The 16,423-nt window shown below is 51.5% G+C and overlaps 1 protein-coding gene across 1 annotated transcript in view; it reads left to right on the top strand.

Moving 5' to 3' along the window:
* The window catches only part of ARHGEF18 (Rho/Rac guanine nucleotide exchange factor 18), a 97,002-nt gene extending 80,583 nt beyond the window's left edge, over window positions 1-16,419 (top strand). Inside the window, exons 15-21 of the mRNA XM_031934816.1 lie at window positions 1,111-1,236; window positions 4,196-4,313; window positions 6,780-7,028; window positions 9,967-10,043; window positions 12,113-12,291; window positions 13,512-13,603; window positions 16,097-16,419. Coding sequence (XP_031790676.1) covers window positions 1,111-1,236; window positions 4,196-4,313; window positions 6,780-7,028; window positions 9,967-10,043; window positions 12,113-12,291; window positions 13,512-13,603; window positions 16,097-16,419 — 1,164 coding nt within the window. The remainder of the gene's footprint in view (window positions 1-1,110; window positions 1,237-4,195; window positions 4,314-6,779; window positions 7,029-9,966; window positions 10,044-12,112; window positions 12,292-13,511; window positions 13,604-16,096) is intronic.
* The last annotated feature ends 4 nt before the right edge of the window (window positions 16,420-16,423 follow it).

Genomic DNA, 16,423 nt, shown 5'->3' with positions numbered 1-16,423 from the left:
CTGGCGTTTACTTTTTTTCTCAGCTCTCAGGAAGTTTTACAGCATCTGTGATGTGGCAAAGCCCTGAAGCAGAAGGTTTTTTTATTTTACCTTTTTGACACCTTGTGATTAGATGCCCCAAACTGAAGCATTTCTCTGTTTGAGGACGTATTAGAAAGTGGAGCTGCAGCCGGGCACTGTGGCTCACACCTGTAACCCCAACACTTTGGGAGGCTGAGGTGGGGGTGGATCGCTTGAGGTTACAAGTTCAAGGCCAGCCTGACCAACACTATCTCTACTAAAAAAAAAAATTTAAAAATTAGCCGGATGTGGTGGCAGCACCTGTAATCCCCAACTACTCAGGCGGCTGTGGCAGGAGAATCGCTCAAACCTGTGAGGCGGAGGTTACAGTGAGCCAAGATCGCACCACTGCACTCCAGCCTGAGCCCACAGAGCAAGATGCTGTCTCTAAAAAAAATAAAAGGAAGAAAGAAAATGGAATTGTAAATAAATCTAATATTTATTTTAGCAGAGTCAGATGAATTAGATGAAAATATGCTTTGACTGGCCAGGCACGGTGGCTCACGCCTATAATCGCAGCACTTTGGGAAGCCGAGGTGGGCGGATCAAGAGGTCAGGAGTTCGAGACCAGCCTGACCAACATGGTGAAGCCCCGCTTCTACTAAAAATACAAAAATTAGCCGGGCATGGTGGTGCACACCTGTAATCTCAGCTACTCAGGAGGCTGAGGCAGGAGAATCACTTGACCCCAGAAGGTGGAGGTTGCAGTGAGCCAAGATCACACCACTGCACCCCAGCCTGGGCAACAGAGCGAGACTCCATCTAAAAACAAATTAGCCGGGCGTGGTGGCGGCACCTGTAATCCCAGCTACTCAGGAGGCTACAGCAGGAGCATCGTTTGAACCCAGGAGGTGGAGGTTGCAGTGAGCCGAGATCATGCCATTGTACTTCAGCCTGAGCCACAGAGCAAGATGCTGTCTCTAAAAAAAAGAAAGAAAGAAAGAAAATGGAATTGCAAATAAATCGATATTTATTTTAGCAGAGTCAGATGAATTAGATGAAATGGCAGTTTTCATGTTTAATTAACATTTCCGTTCTTTTGTCTATCAGTTTTCAGGTGAAAATGGGGAGAGAATGAAAGAAAAGTATGGTGTGTTTTGTAGTGGCCACAATGAAGCTGTTAGTCATTACAAGTTGCTGCTTCAGCAAAACAAGAAATTTCAAAACTTGATCAAGGTAAAAACAATTTTTTTTTTTTTAATCAAAAACTTATATTCTGGCCGGGCTCAGGGGCTTACGCCCGTAATTCCAGCACTTTGGGAGACCAAGGCGGGCGGATCACGAGGTCAGGAGATCGAGACTGTCCTGGCCAACATGGTGCAACCCCATCTCTATTAAAATACAAAAAATTAGCCGGGCGTGGTGGCACGCATCTGTAATCCCAGCTACTTGGGAGGCTGAGGCAGAGGAATCGCTTAAACCTAGGAGGCGAAGGTTGCAGTGAGCCGAGATCACGCCACTGCGTTCCAGCCTGGTGACAGAGCAAGACTCCGTCTCAAAAACAAAAAACAAAAAACTTACATTATTCACTGTCGAGTTTTTCCACAGAATTGTAGAGTCTTGAGACTTGGGAATTATAAGGCATTTGTTATGTACCAGTGATTTTCAAGGTTTGGTTTGGGTTTTAACCACAACTCCATTCAGAACACATCAGTGAAATCTTACGTAGAATCCTGAGATGTAAAATAAAGCAGGCCAGATGCAATGCCTCATGCCTGTAAATCCAGCACTTCTGGAGGCCAAGGCGGGAGGATCGCTTGAGGCCAAGAGTTTGAGACCAGCCCGGGCAGCATAGCAAAATCCTGTCTCTACAAAAAATTTAAAAATTAGCCAGGCATGTTGGTACACACCTGTAACCCTAGCTACTCCAGCAGCTAAGGAGGGAAAATCAGTTGAGCTCAGGAGTTTAAAACCAGCCTGGGCAACATAGCAAGATCCCATCTCTATTATATAAGATACATAAATACACACATACACATATTAACAAAATCAATCAAAGAAAGCATATCTAGACTGTGTTCCTTGCCAGGCCACAGTGGGCCCTGAGAGATCCCTGCAGCCCTCAGCATGGGACCTGCTGACCATCACTGTTTCATCACTGTTTGGATGACACAAAGGATTGTGTGAAGGGGCTGCCCTGCCCCAGGAACTGGCCCTCCAGAGCCGGCCTGTTTTGCCTTGGGGATGCTGTCTGTCTGAAGGAGGGTTATTCCAGCTGGGTGCGGTGCCTCACACCTGTAATCCCTGTAACTTTGGGAGGCCAAGGCGGGCAGATCACCTGAAGTCAGGAGTTTGATACCAGTCTACCCAATATGACAAAACCCCGTCTTTACTAAAAATATAAAAAATTAGCCAGGCGTGGTAACGCGCACCTGTAATCCCACCTCCTTGGGAGGCTAAAGCAGGAGAATCGCTTGAACCCGGGAGGCAGAGGTTGCAGTGAGCCGAGATGGCACCACTGCACTCCAGCCTGGGAGAACAAGAGTGAAATTCTGTCTCAAAAAAATACAAAATAAAAAAAGGAGGGTTACTCCAAGCCTTTGTCCCCTTGCTGGTCCGTGTTCGCCCCCGAAGCCTGTAGATGGATCTTCCTGCCTCCTTTGTGTGAGTGTGGGTAGGTGCTCGAAGCCCAGCCAGAGTCAGCCAAGTCAAGGGAGACCCCACGTCCCGCATCCTAGAAACCGCACTTGGATGATGGCTAGTTGGTTCTATCAACATTCACCTCTTTAGAGGCCCTAACACCGCTGATTCCACAAGAGCTGCATCACCTGTGGCCTGGCCGGGACTTGATTCTGCAGTGGCATTCTACACCCAGTGGTCCAAAGTTAGGAGTGACGTGCATTTAAACTTCATTGTGTTATAGGATAGTTGGGAAAGGGAGAGGATCGTTTTGGAGCCGCAGTTCCTCGAAGCCAGGAGGGGGATTCCAGTGAAGCCTCCGTCATGGACTCTTGCAAATCCCACAGCGGCTCTGGGCCTCTTCAGTGGCTCTTTGCAAGTGCTGGCATCCCTAAAATGTATACAAGAGCAGCGGGAGCAAACAAGCAGAAAATGTGCTGTGCTCCCGAGAGGGCGTCAGGTGACTGCTTTTGGTTCTTAGCCAGAGGTGAGCATCAGAAAGCACACAGGCTGGGTGCGGTGGCTCACGCTTGGAATCCCAGCACTTTTTGGGGAGGCCAAGGCGGGCGGATCACTTGAGCCCAGGAGTTTGAGACCAGCCTGAGGAATATGGCGAAACCTCATCTCTACTAAAACTACAAAAATTAGCCAGGTGTGGTGGCACACGCCTGTAATCCCAGCTACTCGGAGGCTGAGACAGGAGAATCGCTTAAACTCAGGAGGTGGAGGTTGCAGTGAGCCAATATCGCACCCAGGGACCCAATCAAAAGGCACATGCCCACTCTAGTTCTGGAGGGTTCCAGCAGTCATGGGTTAGGGGGTGTGTGTTCATTTGTACATCATGTTTGTGGACAGCCTGACAGATGATTTCCATGTCGACCCCCTGGCTGGTTCTCATTTCTTTTATTTTTTTAGAGTGAGGTCTTGCTCTGTCGCCCAGGCTGGAGTGCAGTGGCTGACTGAAGCCTCAAACTCCTGGGCTGAAGCAAAGCCTCCTGTCTCTGCTTCATGAGTAGTTGGGACTACAGGAGTGTGCCACCATGCCCACCTAATATTTTAATTTTTTGTAGAGAAAATGCGGGGCCCTTGCTGTCCGTTTCCAAGATGTTAATGCGGGCCCTTGCTGTCCATTTCCGAGATGTTAATGCGGGATCTGGCTGTCCGTTTCCGAGATGTTAATGCAGGGATCTGGCTGTCCATTTCCGAGATACTAATGCAGGGATCTGGCGGTCCATTTCTGAGATGTTAATGCAGGGCTCTTGCCGCCCTTTTCCGAGATGTTAATGCGGGATCTGGCTGTCCGTTTCCGAGATGTTAATGCGGGATCTGGCTTTCCATTTCTGAGGTGTTAATGCGGGCCCTTGCTGTCCATTTCCGAGATGTTAATGCGGGATCTTGCTGTCCGTTTCTGAGATGTTAATGTGGGGATCTGGCTCTCCGTTTTCAAGATGTTAATGCGGGCCCTTGCTGTCCATTTCCAAGATGTTAATGCGGGATCTTGCTTTCTGTTTCCTAGAAAATCGGCAACTTCTCCATTGTGCGGCGGCTTGGTGTGCAGGAATGCATTCTCCTGGTTACACAGCGCATAACCAAATACCCAGTGCTGGTGGAGCGCATCATCCAGAACACGGAAGGTAGGCCTTCTCCCCACTGCCCCGCCCACCTGTGCTCCTGCAGCATGGGGCTCTCACTGTGTACCCACTCCCTATTTAGCAGCGGACTGGATAAATTCCCTTGGGAATCCACTTTGCTGGATACTGGGGTTCCTTTTTTTTTTTTTTTTTTTTTTTTGAGACAGAGTCTTGCTCTGTCGCCCGGGCTGGAGTGCAGTGGCCGGATCTCAGCTCACTGCAAGCTCCTCCTCCCGGGTTTACGCCATTCTCCTGCCTCAGCCTCCCTAGTAGCTGGGACTACAGGCGCCCGCCACCTCGCCCGGCTAGTTTTTTGTATTTTTTTAGTAGAGACGGGTTTCACCATGTTAGCTAGGATGGTCTTGATCTCCTGACCTCCTGATCCGCCTGCCTCGGCCTCCCAAAGTGCTGGGATTACAGGCTTGAGCCACCGCGCCCGGCCTTTTTTTGTTTTTAGAGATGGGGTCTTGCTGTGTTGCCCGGGCTGTTCTGGAACTCCTAGGTTCAAGTGGTCCTCCCGCCTTGGTCTCTCCAAAGTGCTGGGATTACAGACATGAGCCATCACATCTGGCCTGGGTTTTGTTTTGTTTTGTTTTGGTTTGGTTTTGAGACAGAGTCTCACTCTGTCCCCCAGGCTGGAGTGCAGTGGCACCATCTCTGCTCACTGCCATCTCCGCTTCCCAGGTTCAAGCGATTCTCCTGCCTCAGCCTCCTGAGTAGCTGGGGTTACAGGCGCCAGCCACCACATCTAGCTAATTTTGGTATTTGTAGTAGAGATGGGGATTCACCATGTTGGTCAGGCTGGTCTTAAACTTCTGACCTCAAATGATCCGCCCACTTTGGCCTCCCAAAGTGCTGGGATTACAGGTGTGAGCCACCATACCGCACCCAGCCTGGCCTGGCCTGGGGTTTTTGATGCAAGAAAGATGGGATGGTCAACACCATGAAAGCAGGAGCCAGGTTTTATTTGCCAACTGTTTCCCCCAGCCCCTAACCCAGGCGGGGCCAGCGCAGGCCCTCAGTGTCAGTGTCTGTGGAAGGGATGAGTGGATGGAGATGGTGCCTGGTGGTTCCGACAGACCCAGACATGGCCTCTGTGTCACATGCCCAGGGCGGAGCAAGGAAAGTGCCTGGAGCCAGGGAGGCAGAGAAGGGCGGGCAGCCCAGCCAGGAGTTCTGGGAGCCAGGGCCGTGCTGACCATAGCTCTCGCTTCACCAGTGAATTCAGGCCGTGAGAGGATGAACAAGTTTCCCCGCTATAAAAGCTACATCCTTAGAGTGGGAGGAGCCAGATCCCAGTCAAAACAGGAGGTGGAGGGAGTCTTTTCATTTTTTTTAATTAATGAATTAATTTATTTATTTATTTTAAGACGGAGTTTCACTCTTATTGCCCAGGCTAGAGTGCAGTGGCACAATCTCGGCTCACCACAACCTCCACCTCCCAGGTTCAGTGTTTCTCCTGCCTCAGCCTCCTGAGTAGCTGGGATTACAGGCATGCACCACCACGCCCTGCTAATTTTTGTATTTTTAGTAGAGACGAGGTTTCTCCATGTCGGTCAGCCTGGTCTTGAACTCCCGACCTCAGGTGATCCGCCCGCCTTAGCCTCCCAGAGTGCTGGGATTACAGGTGTGAGCCACCACGCCCAGCTGGGAGTCTTTTATGAAGGGATTGGGACAGAGGAGAGTGTGTTTACCAAGCAGTAGATGGCAGAGCTAGTAGTGGCAGTTTTGCCACTTGAATTGCACCTTAGCTTCTACATTTGATAGAAGCTATACCTGGATAAAAACTAAACTCTGAGCCAGGCATGGTGGCTCATGCCTGTAATCCCAGCGCTTTGGGAGGCTGAGGCAGGCAGATCACTTGAGGTCACGAGTTTGAGACCAGCCTGGCCAACACAGTGAAACCCTGTCTCTACTAAAAATACCAAAAAAAAGTAGTTGGGCGTGGTGACGGGTGCCTGTAATCCCAACTACTTGGGAGACTGAGGCAGGAGAATCGCTTGAACCTGGGAGACAGGTTGCAGTGAACTGAGATTGTACTGTAACCTGGATGACAGAGCCAGACTTCATCCCCTTTCCCTCCGCCAAAACCAAAAAACTAACCTCCGAGGTGTTGCATTTATTTTGGAGAAGTATTTGCATCTCGGGAGATTACAGTTGGGAAGTGATCTTGAGGGTCTTCTGAGTGGTGGCCTTGGAGAACACACCTCATAGATTCCACACGCCCATACATAGTGAGTCCACACACCTCGTAGATACCACACACCCATACATAGTGAGTCCACACACCTCATAGATCCCACACGCCCATAGTGAGTGTGTCCACACACCTCATAGATCCCACACTCCCAGACATAGTGAGTGTGTCCACACACCTCATAGATCCCACACTCCCAGACATAGTGAGTGTGTCCACTTATTTTGTGTTAAAGTGGAAAAGAAAGACACTAACTCTGCTATGTGTGGCAGCTGGCACTGAGGACTACGAAGACCTGACCCAGGCCCTGAACCTCATTAAAGATATCATCTCACAAGTGGACGCCAAGGTCAGCGAGTTTGAGAAGGGCCAGCGCCTCAGGGAGATTGCAGGGAAGATGGACCTGAAGTCCTCCGGCAAACTCAAGAACGGGCTCGCCTTCCGCAAGGAAGACATGCTTCAGCGGCAGCTTCACCTGGAGGGCATGCTCTGCTGGAAGACCACATCAGGGCGCTTGAAAGGTAAAGGCCTGCCCCTGGCCACCTCCAGTGGGTGCCATCTTGGATCAGTGGGCACTCTCTTAGATTAGTGGCACCATGTTGTATCAGTGGGTACCATCTTGGAGAGGTGGTCACCATCTCGAAGTGGTGGGTACTCTCTTGATTGGTGGCACTATCCTGTTATCAGTGGGTACCGTTTTGGAGTGTTGGTTGCCATTCTTTATTGGTGGGTGCCATGTTGGATTGGTGGCACTAAATTGGATTGCTGGGTGCTGTCTTGGGTTGGTAGCACCATCTTGGGAGTTGTGGGTGCCATCTTAGAATGCTGGGTGCCATGTTGGATCAGTGGACATCATCTTGGATTGGTGGGTGCCATATTGGATTAGCAGCACCATCTTGGAGTGGTGGCACCATATTGGATTGGTGGGTGCCATCTTGGATCAGTGGCACTATCTTGGGAGTTGTGGGCACCCTCTTAGAGTGGTGGGTACCATCTTGGATTGGTCGTACGGTCTTGGGAATGGTAGTACCATCTTGGATCAGTGGCACCATCTTGGTGGGTGCCCTCTTGAATCAGTGGGCACCATTTGGGTTGGTGGGTGCCATCTTGCATTGGTGGCACGGTCTTGGGAATGATGGCACCATCTTGGATCAGTGGATGCCATCTTGGATTAGTGGCATAGTCTTGGAAATAATGACATCATCCTGGATCAGTGAATACCATCTTGAATCAATGGGCACCATCTTGGAATGGTGGCATCATCTTGATCAGTGGGCTCCCTCTGGGATCAGTGGGCACCATTTTGATTGGTGGGTGCCATCTCAGATCAGTGACATGGTCTTGGGAGTGATGGCACCATCTTTGATTGGTGGGTGCCATCTCGGACTGCTGGCATCATCTCAGATCAGTGGGTGCCCTCTTACATCGGTGGGCACCATCTTGGTTTGCTGGGTGTCAACTGACACAGAACCACTGAAGTCTGGCTACTTCATGGCTGAAGGGAGGTCATGAGCTGAGTCAGGATGAGCGAGGCAGCTGGGGTGTAGCATAAAAGAGGTGGTCGTATCACCGTCCTCCTCCTCTGGTCTTTGGGAGGATGCAGTACAAACCAGGAGGCCACGCTGAGGCGTTGACTTCCAAGTGGAAACCCAGGGCATCTGTGACACATCGTGACACCCCAGGTTTGGGTCCAGAATTCCAAACACGCTCAGCTGCCCGTCTGGGCAGTCATGGGCCAGCCTGCCATGGGCCCAGCCACTGAGAGGCCCCCATGTGGACAGAGAATAGCCCCAGGACTGCTGGTCAGTGTCCCCAGGCATCCCATTCGCTGCCCAGGGTGTGCTCCGAGCCCTGCTTTCAAGACCCATGTTGCAGTTCAGACCAGAGAGCACTCAGGATTCATCCCTGGGTTTCCTCTTCATTTTTGGAGCCTCTAGAAACATCCCAAGCTATCTATTTGTATCAGCATCTTTAAGGATCTTGAGGGAGTCATTGAGGTGGCCAAATGACAGCATTTGCCCACTCATCATTTGAGTAGGCGTGTGTTTCGCAGACAGGTTTAGTGCCTTCTGCCTGCCAGGTGCCGAGTTGGATGGTAGGAATACACCCCACCGGGCAAGACCGGGTGCTCAGCCTTTTAGAGCATCAGTCCCTCGGGCTGAAAGAGAGAAACAAGCAAACAAACAGAAAAACTAGTTATAAGCCCAGCAAATCCTTCAAGGAAGCCAGCAGACTGCAATGCGAGAGAATTAGCGAAAGCGTATCTGACTTAGACAGGGGTGTTGGAAGCAGCTCCCCAAAAGTGGTGTTGCCCTTGAAACGCAGCTCATGATTTGCATCTATGTGCAGCAAGCCTTACAGCACGAGATGTTCATACAGGGACAAGGCAGCGAGGGGGACTGAGTGGGCACGAGGGGACTGAGACCACCGCTGGCCTGCATCGCTGCAGTGGCTCGGGTCCTGGTGACCCAGGAGCAGGGAGAACAGAGAGCTCCATTCATGTCTGAGAAATCAGAGGGAGAGGGGGAGGGATTGCATTGGGAGTTATACCTGATGTAAATGACGAGTTGATGGGTGCTGACGAGTTGATGGGTGCAGCACACCAACATGGCACAAGTATACATATGTAACAAACCTGCACGTTATGCACATGTACCCTAGAACTTAAAGTATAATAATAATAATAATAAAATAAATAAATAAACCTAGCTTGTCCTGGAACCAAGCCTCTCCTTGGAAAAAAAAAAAAAAAAAAGAAATCAGAGGGAGAGATGCTGTATTAGTCCGTGTTCATGCTGCTAATAAAGACATACCCGAGACTGGGCAACTTACCAAAGAAAGAGGTTTAATAGACGTACAGTTCCACCTGGTGGGGAAGGTCTCACAATCATGGCAGAAGGCAGGAGGAGCAAGTCACGTCTTACATGGATGGCAGCAGGCCAAGAGAGAGGGAGCTTGTGCAGGGAAACTCCCCCTTATAAAACCGTCAGATCTTGTGAGACTCATTCACTATCACGAGAACAGCATGGAAAAGATCTGCCCCCATGATTCAGTTACCTCCCACTGGGTCCCTCTTACAGCACGTGGGAATTCAAGATGAGATGTGGATGGGGACGCGGCCAAACCATATCAGACTCTCAAAGGTCAGATCCAGCAGATGTTGTTACAGCAAAGAGAACTGTGGGGCCCAGTGGCCTGACATGGGCAGGAGCCCTGGTTGGACCTCTGGACACAGAAAGGACTTAGAGGAGGCTCCAGCTGCTCGTTGGTGCTGAAGGTTGAGACCTGGAAAGGTGATGGGGGGAGGGCATGCAGGCAAGGCAGAAAGGAAACTTCTAGGCCCAGGCAGAAGCATCACGCTGCTTACACCTTTCTGGGAGGTGGCATCCACGGGGGTGCCCAGCAAGACCTCCTGGCCATGGGACTTTTAAGATGCCTCCTTCCATACTATTTTCCCAGATGTCCTGGCCGTCCTGCTGACCGACGTACTTTTGCTGCTACAAGAAAAAGATCAGAAATACGTCTTTGCTTCTGTGGTATGTATCCTGTCTCTTCAGACAAAGGGTCGGCCGGGTGCAGTGGCTCACGCCTATCATCCCAACACTTTGGGAGGCCGAGGTGGGTGGATCACTTGAACTCAGGAGCTCAGGTCCAGCCTGGCCAACATGGTGAAACCTCACCTCTCCTAAAAATACAAAAATTAGCCAGGCATGGTGGCCCATGTCTGTAGTCCCAGCTACTCAGGAGGCTGAGGCAGAATAATCACCTGAACCCAGGAGGCGAAGGTTGCAGTGAGCTGAGATTGTGCCACTGCACTCCAGCAAGATTGTGTCACTGCTCTCCAGCCTGGGCAACAGAGTGAGACTCTATCTCAAAACAAAAACACACAAAAAAACAAAACAACAGACGAAGGGCCCTGCTTGCTGGGACCCTGTTGGGAGGTTGGCTGAAATTGCCCATGGAAGGTGCCCCTATGAGTTTCCCAGGCCCATGCAGGTGGGACTACAGGTGCCCGCCACCACACCTGGCTAATTTTTTGTATTTTTAGTAGAGACGGGGTTTCACCATGTTGGCCAGGCTGGTCTCCAACTCCTAACCTCAAGTGATCTGCCCGCCTTGGCCTCCCAAAGTGATGGGATTACAGTCGTGAGCCACCACGCCCAGCTGCTGGTGTGTTGTTAACCAGTGTATTTGTTTGCTGAGGCCGCTGTAAACAAAGTACCACAGACTGGGTGGTTTGGACCACATAAATTTATCGTCTCACATTTCTGCAGGCTGAAAGTCCAAGATCAAGGTGTCGGCAGGGTTGGTTTCTTCTGAGACCCCTTGGCTTGTAGACAGCCATCTGCTCGTCTGTTCTTTGTGTCCTCGCGTGGCCATCCCTCTGTGTGTGTCTCTGTGCTAATCTCCTCTTGTTAGAAGGATGCCAGTCAGATTGGATTTGGGCCCACCCATATGACCTCATTTTGCCATAATCATCTCTCTCTCTCTTTTTTTTTTTTTTGAGACAGTCTCGCTCTATCACCCAGGCTGGAGTGCAGTGGCACAATCTTGACTCATTGCAACCTTCACCTCCCGAGTTCAAGTGATTCTCCTGCCTCAGCCTCCTGAGTAGCTGGGATTATAGGCGTCCGCCACGATGCCTGGCTACTTTTTGTGTTTTTAGTAGAGACAGGGTTTCACCATGTTCGCCAGGCTGGTCTCGAACTCCTGACCTTAAGTGATCCACCCGCCTCAGCCTCCCAAAGTGCTGGGATTACAGGAGTGAGCCACCACCCCCAGACCTTAATCTCCTCTTTCAAGGCCTCATCTCCAAAGACAGCCACATTCTGAAGTACTGGGGGTCAGGACCTCATGTGAATTTGTGGAGAACACAGTGTAGCCCACTGTGACCAGTTAAAATGTGCATTTTGCTGGTCTGTGGAAGCATTGTCTCTTGAAGGATGCGTGACAGACTGGGTGGCCTGAGGCACAAGACAGAGGCTTATTTGTTGTTTTATACTACACACTGTTGTATCTTTTGAGCTTTGTAGTGTGTATGTGCATTGCTATTTTTTAAAAAAATTTTAAGCTGATGAAATTGACACATTATCGGGATACTAAGGGGCAAGATGGCTCACTCCTGTAAACGCAGCACTTTGGAAGGCCGAGGTAGGAGGATCACTTGAGCTTAGGAGTTCAAGACCAGCCTGGGCAACATAGTGAGATCCCATCTCTACAAAAAATACAAAAATTAGCTGGGCCTGGCGGCACATGCCTATAATCCCAGCTACTCAGGAGGCTGAGGTGGGAGGATCACTTGAGCCCAGGAGGTCAAGGCTGCAGGGAGCAATGATTGCACCACTACACTCCAGCCTGGGTTACAGAGCAAGACCTGGCCTCTAAGATAGTTTAAAAAAAAAAAAAAAAAAAAAGGATTCTAGGATTTCATTGCAATAGCATCTTTTTTCCCCCAGATGGCAAAATATTTCTGCTTTGAATTGTTTGAAAAGAAACGAGGAGCGTGACCCCCACTCTTCGTTCCCCTTACCAGGCCCTTGACCTCGCTGCTGTTTGGGTGCGGTGGGGTAAAGGGTGATCTCCCCAATGCCCTTTACCCATGCAGGACTCAAAGCCACCCGTCATCTCGTTACAAAAGCTCATCGTGAGGGAAGTGGCCAACGAGGAGAAAGCAATGTTTCTGATCAGCGCTTCCTTGCAAGGGCCAGAGATGTATGAAATCTACACGAGCTCCAAAGAGGACAGGAACGCCTGGATGGCCCACATCCGAAGGGCTGTGGAGAGGTGAGGAGGGCCTGGAGGGTCTCCCCACTCCCTGTATTCCTTCCGCTGACTGGTCCACCCTTGGCTTTGATGGTTGGCCATTGGCTGTGACCTTGAATTCGCTCATCCCACCTTGGGACCCATGATGCTATGCCAGCTCCTTCTGATGACTCAGCCTGTTGGATGTTGAGGCTAACGGGCCTGGAAAGGCAGCTGTAACCTGGGCCTCTCTGCTTTCGTGGGCCACTGCACCTGACATGGCGGGCTGTTTGCATTCTAGGGCCAGAGTTGTTGGAGCAGGGCATGGTATCTTGTCCTTCCTCCTTGGGCCGAGCACCCCTCAGGGCCCAGGACCAGCTGGCTTCCCCTCTCTCTCTCTTTTTTTTTTTTTTTTTTTTTTTTTGAGACAGTCTCGCTCTGTCCCCCAGGCTGGAGTGCAGTGGTGCAATCTTGGCTCACTGCAGCCTCTGCCTCCCAGGTTCAAGAGATTCTCCTGCCTCAGCCTCCCAAGTAGCTGGGATTACAGGTGTGAGCCACTGCACCCAGCCTATTTTGTTTTGTTTTGTTTTGTTTTTTAGAGTTGGGCTCTTGCTCTGTCACCCAGGCTGGAGTGCACTGGCACAGTCATAGCTTCCTGCATCCCAAACTCGCAGGCTCAAGCCATCCTCCCCCTCAGCCTCCCAAGTAGCTGGAACTACAGGCACACACCACCACACCCAGCTAGATTTTTTATTTTCGTAGAGATGGGGCCTCACTGTGTTGCCACTGTGGCTGGTCTTGAACTCCTGGCCTCAAGCCGTCCTCCTGCCTTGGCCTCCCAAAGTGTTGGGATTACAGGCATGAGCCACCGTGCCCGGCCACTCCCTCTGTTGATTCCTGGAGGCTTCCTGGTGCCTTAGCCTGGTTCAGACTCCCCCACCCACAGTAGCTGTAGCTCCGTGGGGCTTGCAGCCACCCATCTGCACCTGGCAGATCCCTTGCAAGCCTGCCGTCCCCCGGACTCCTCCTCCAAGTCACAGACAGGCACGAAAAGTCTCTTCCTGGTTATGCCCTGGCGCTTTGGGGCCGGACGAATGTCAGTGGCTCTGTCTCTTCCCCTCCTCGTCCTCCTGCACCATGAACAAGCTAAATCACTCCCAAAGTCAGAGACGGTCATGGCAGCTGGTTCTGCAGAACCAGCGTCTGTGCCGGAGCCCGGCCTGCCTGGGAGGCAGTTACCCACCTGACTGCTCTCCCTGCAGCTGCCCTGACGAGGAGGAGGGACCCTTCAGCCTGCCCGAAGAGGAAAGGAAGGTGGTCGAGGCCCGCGCCACAAGACTCCGGGACTTTCAAGGTGAGGGGTAGACGGCGTTTTGGGTACACCCTGTGTGTGGTGAGCCCTGGGCCCCCCATCAGAGTTGGCCACAGAGGGCAAACTGCCCCCCAAGTGACCCGTGTGAAACCCCCAAAGTGACCCGGCGTTTTCTCGTGGGCTGTGCCGTGTCCTGCAGCTCTGTGAAGCATTAGAACTGGGCTGTGCCATGACATAGCGATCTCCAGAGGTCACTTAGCCCTGTGGGGGTATGTAGGAGAGGGAGGGAGGAGAGCTCAGGAGCCCTAAGCCCCTTCCAGAGCTGACCACGCAGCCACAAAACGCCACCGCCACCCTGTCCTCGTGCAGCCAGGAGCTTGACAGGGCATCCCAGTCCCCTACGAAGGAATAGCATAGGGCCCCCACAGCCTCCTTCCAGAGCTTCCTCCTCCCTGTTTGTTTAATTACGTTATTGAGATGTAATTCACACACCACGCCACTCACCCTCCCAAGCGTTGGGTTCAGTGGCATTTTAGTGCATTTCCAATTATGCAGCCGAAATCACGTTAACTTTAGAACATTCCACCACCCCAGAAAGAAGCCCCTTCCCCCTTAACAGTCACTCCCCACCCCATGCCCCAACCCTGGCAACAGGAATTTACTTCCTGTCCCTGTGGATTGGCCTGTCCTGGACATTCCACATAAATGGAGTCACACGCTGCACGGCCTTTTGGGTCTGACTTCTCTCGCTGGGTGTGATGTTGTCAAGGTTCATCTGCGTTCAGTGAGCACGTTGTCAAGAACAGTTCCTGGTACCCTGTAGCCTATAGCAAGCTCCCTTCTTCCCTTTCACTGTCTGTACTTTTTTTTTTTTTTTTTTTTGAGACGGAGTCTCGCTCTGTCACCTGGCTGCAGTGCAGTGGTGCGATCTCAGCTCACTGCAAGCTCCGCCTCTCGGGTCCAAGGGATTCTCCTGCCTCAGCCTCCCGAGTAGCTGGGACTACAGGCGCACGCCACCATGCCCCGCTAATTTTTGTGTTTTTAGTAGAGAATTTTAGAGTTTTTAGGGTTTCACCATGTTGGCCAGAATGGTCTTGATCTCTTGACCTCGTGATCTGCCTGCCTCGGCCTCCCAAAGTGCTGGGATTACAGGCATGAGCCACTGCTCCCAGCTCTGTATTATTCATTTTTAAATTGAATAATACTAAAACAGTAAGTGGCCTGCTATAGTGGTTCATACCTATAATCCCAGCATATTGCGAGGCTGAAGCAAGTGGATCACTGGAAGCCAGGAGTTTGAGACCAGCCTGGACAGCATGGCGAAACCCCATCTCTACAAAAAATTTAAACATTAGGCTGGGTGTGGTGGCTCATGCCTGTAATCCCAGCACTTTGGGAGGCCGAAGTGGGTGGATCACCTGAGGTCAGGAGTTTGAGACCAGCCTGGTCAAGATGGCAAACCCCATTTCTACTAAAAATACAAAAAATTAGCCAAGCATGGTGGCGCATACCTGTAGTCCCAGCTACTCAGGAGGCTGAGGCAGGAGAATCACTTGAATCCGGGAGGTGGAGGTTGCAGTGAGCCAAGATCATGCTACTGCATTCCAGTCTGGGCAACAGAGCGAGACTCCTCCAAAAAAGAAGGAAAGAATGAAAGGGAGGAAGGAAAAATCAGTTTTCTAAGGCTCTAAGTTGATCCCAGACTAATAAACAGGCCTGATACAATCCTCACTCACATGCTACTGTGTTTGATTTTCTTTCTTTTAGAGACAGGGTCTCGCTTTGTTGGCCAGGCTGGAGTACAGTAGTGTAGTCATAGCTCACTGCAGCCTTGAACTCCTGGGCTGAAGCCATCCTCCTGCCTCATTTCCCAGACATGCACCACCACAACCAGCTAATGTTTTATTTCTTTGTAGAGACAGTCTCATTATGTTGCCCAGGCTGGTCTCGAACTCCAAGCTGCAGGAATCCTCCTACCTTGGCCTCCCTAAGTGCTGGGATTGCAGGCCTGAGCCACCACAGCTAACCTGATTTTTTTTTTTTTGAGACGGAGTCTCGCTCTGTCGCCCAGGCTGGAGTGCAGTGGCCGGATCTCAGCTCACTGCAAGCTCCGCCTCCCGGGTTCACTCCATTCTCCTGCCTCAGCCTCCGGAGTAGCCGGGACTACAGGCTCCCGCCACCTCGCCCGGCTAGTTTTTTTGTATTTTTTAGTAGAGACGGGGTTTCACCGTGTTAGCCAGGATGGTCTCGATCTCCTGACCTCGTGATCCACCCATCTCGGCCTCCCAAAGTGCTGGGATTACAGGCTTGAGCCACCACGCCCGGCCTATCTAACCTGATTTTTATAACGAGGGCGAAAATAATCAGAGGACAAGGCCATGCCCTCCGCCACCTCCCAGGAATGCAGGACACAGAGGGCAGCCTATCTCAGGGCAGGGTCAGCGGGGGTCCTCATCCTGAGGCCAGTCCCTGGGGCTCAGACGATTCCAGGGAAGGCCGACCAGGCTGACTGCCACCTCCACTATCACTCTGCAGAGCGGTTAAGCATGAAAGACCAGCTGATTGCACAGAGCCTCCTAGAGAAGCAGCAGATCTACCTGGAGATGGCAGAGATGAGCGGCCTTGAAGACCTGCCCCAGCCCCGAGGCCTATTCCGTGGAGGGGACCCCTCCGAGACCCTGCAGGGGGAGCTAATTCTCAAGTCGGCCATGAGCGAGAGTAAGTTGGCTGCCCACACCTCAAGGGTGCAGTCCTGCCTGGGTGGGCTCAGGGGACCCCCAGGACAGGCTCACGGCTCAGTGTGGCCAACACGGCACTCTGTCAGGAGCAGCACTGACCACCCGACTGGTGCCTGCTAGAGCC

Source organism: Piliocolobus tephrosceles, chromosome 21 (assembly GCF_002776525.5).
Source record: "Piliocolobus tephrosceles isolate RC106 chromosome 21, ASM277652v3, whole genome shotgun sequence".
Classification (NCBI taxonomy): domain Eukaryota; kingdom Metazoa; phylum Chordata; class Mammalia; order Primates; family Cercopithecidae; genus Piliocolobus; species Piliocolobus tephrosceles.
The sequence above is the reverse complement of the archived record's forward strand: the minus strand, read 5'-3'. Positions and strand labels throughout refer to the sequence as shown.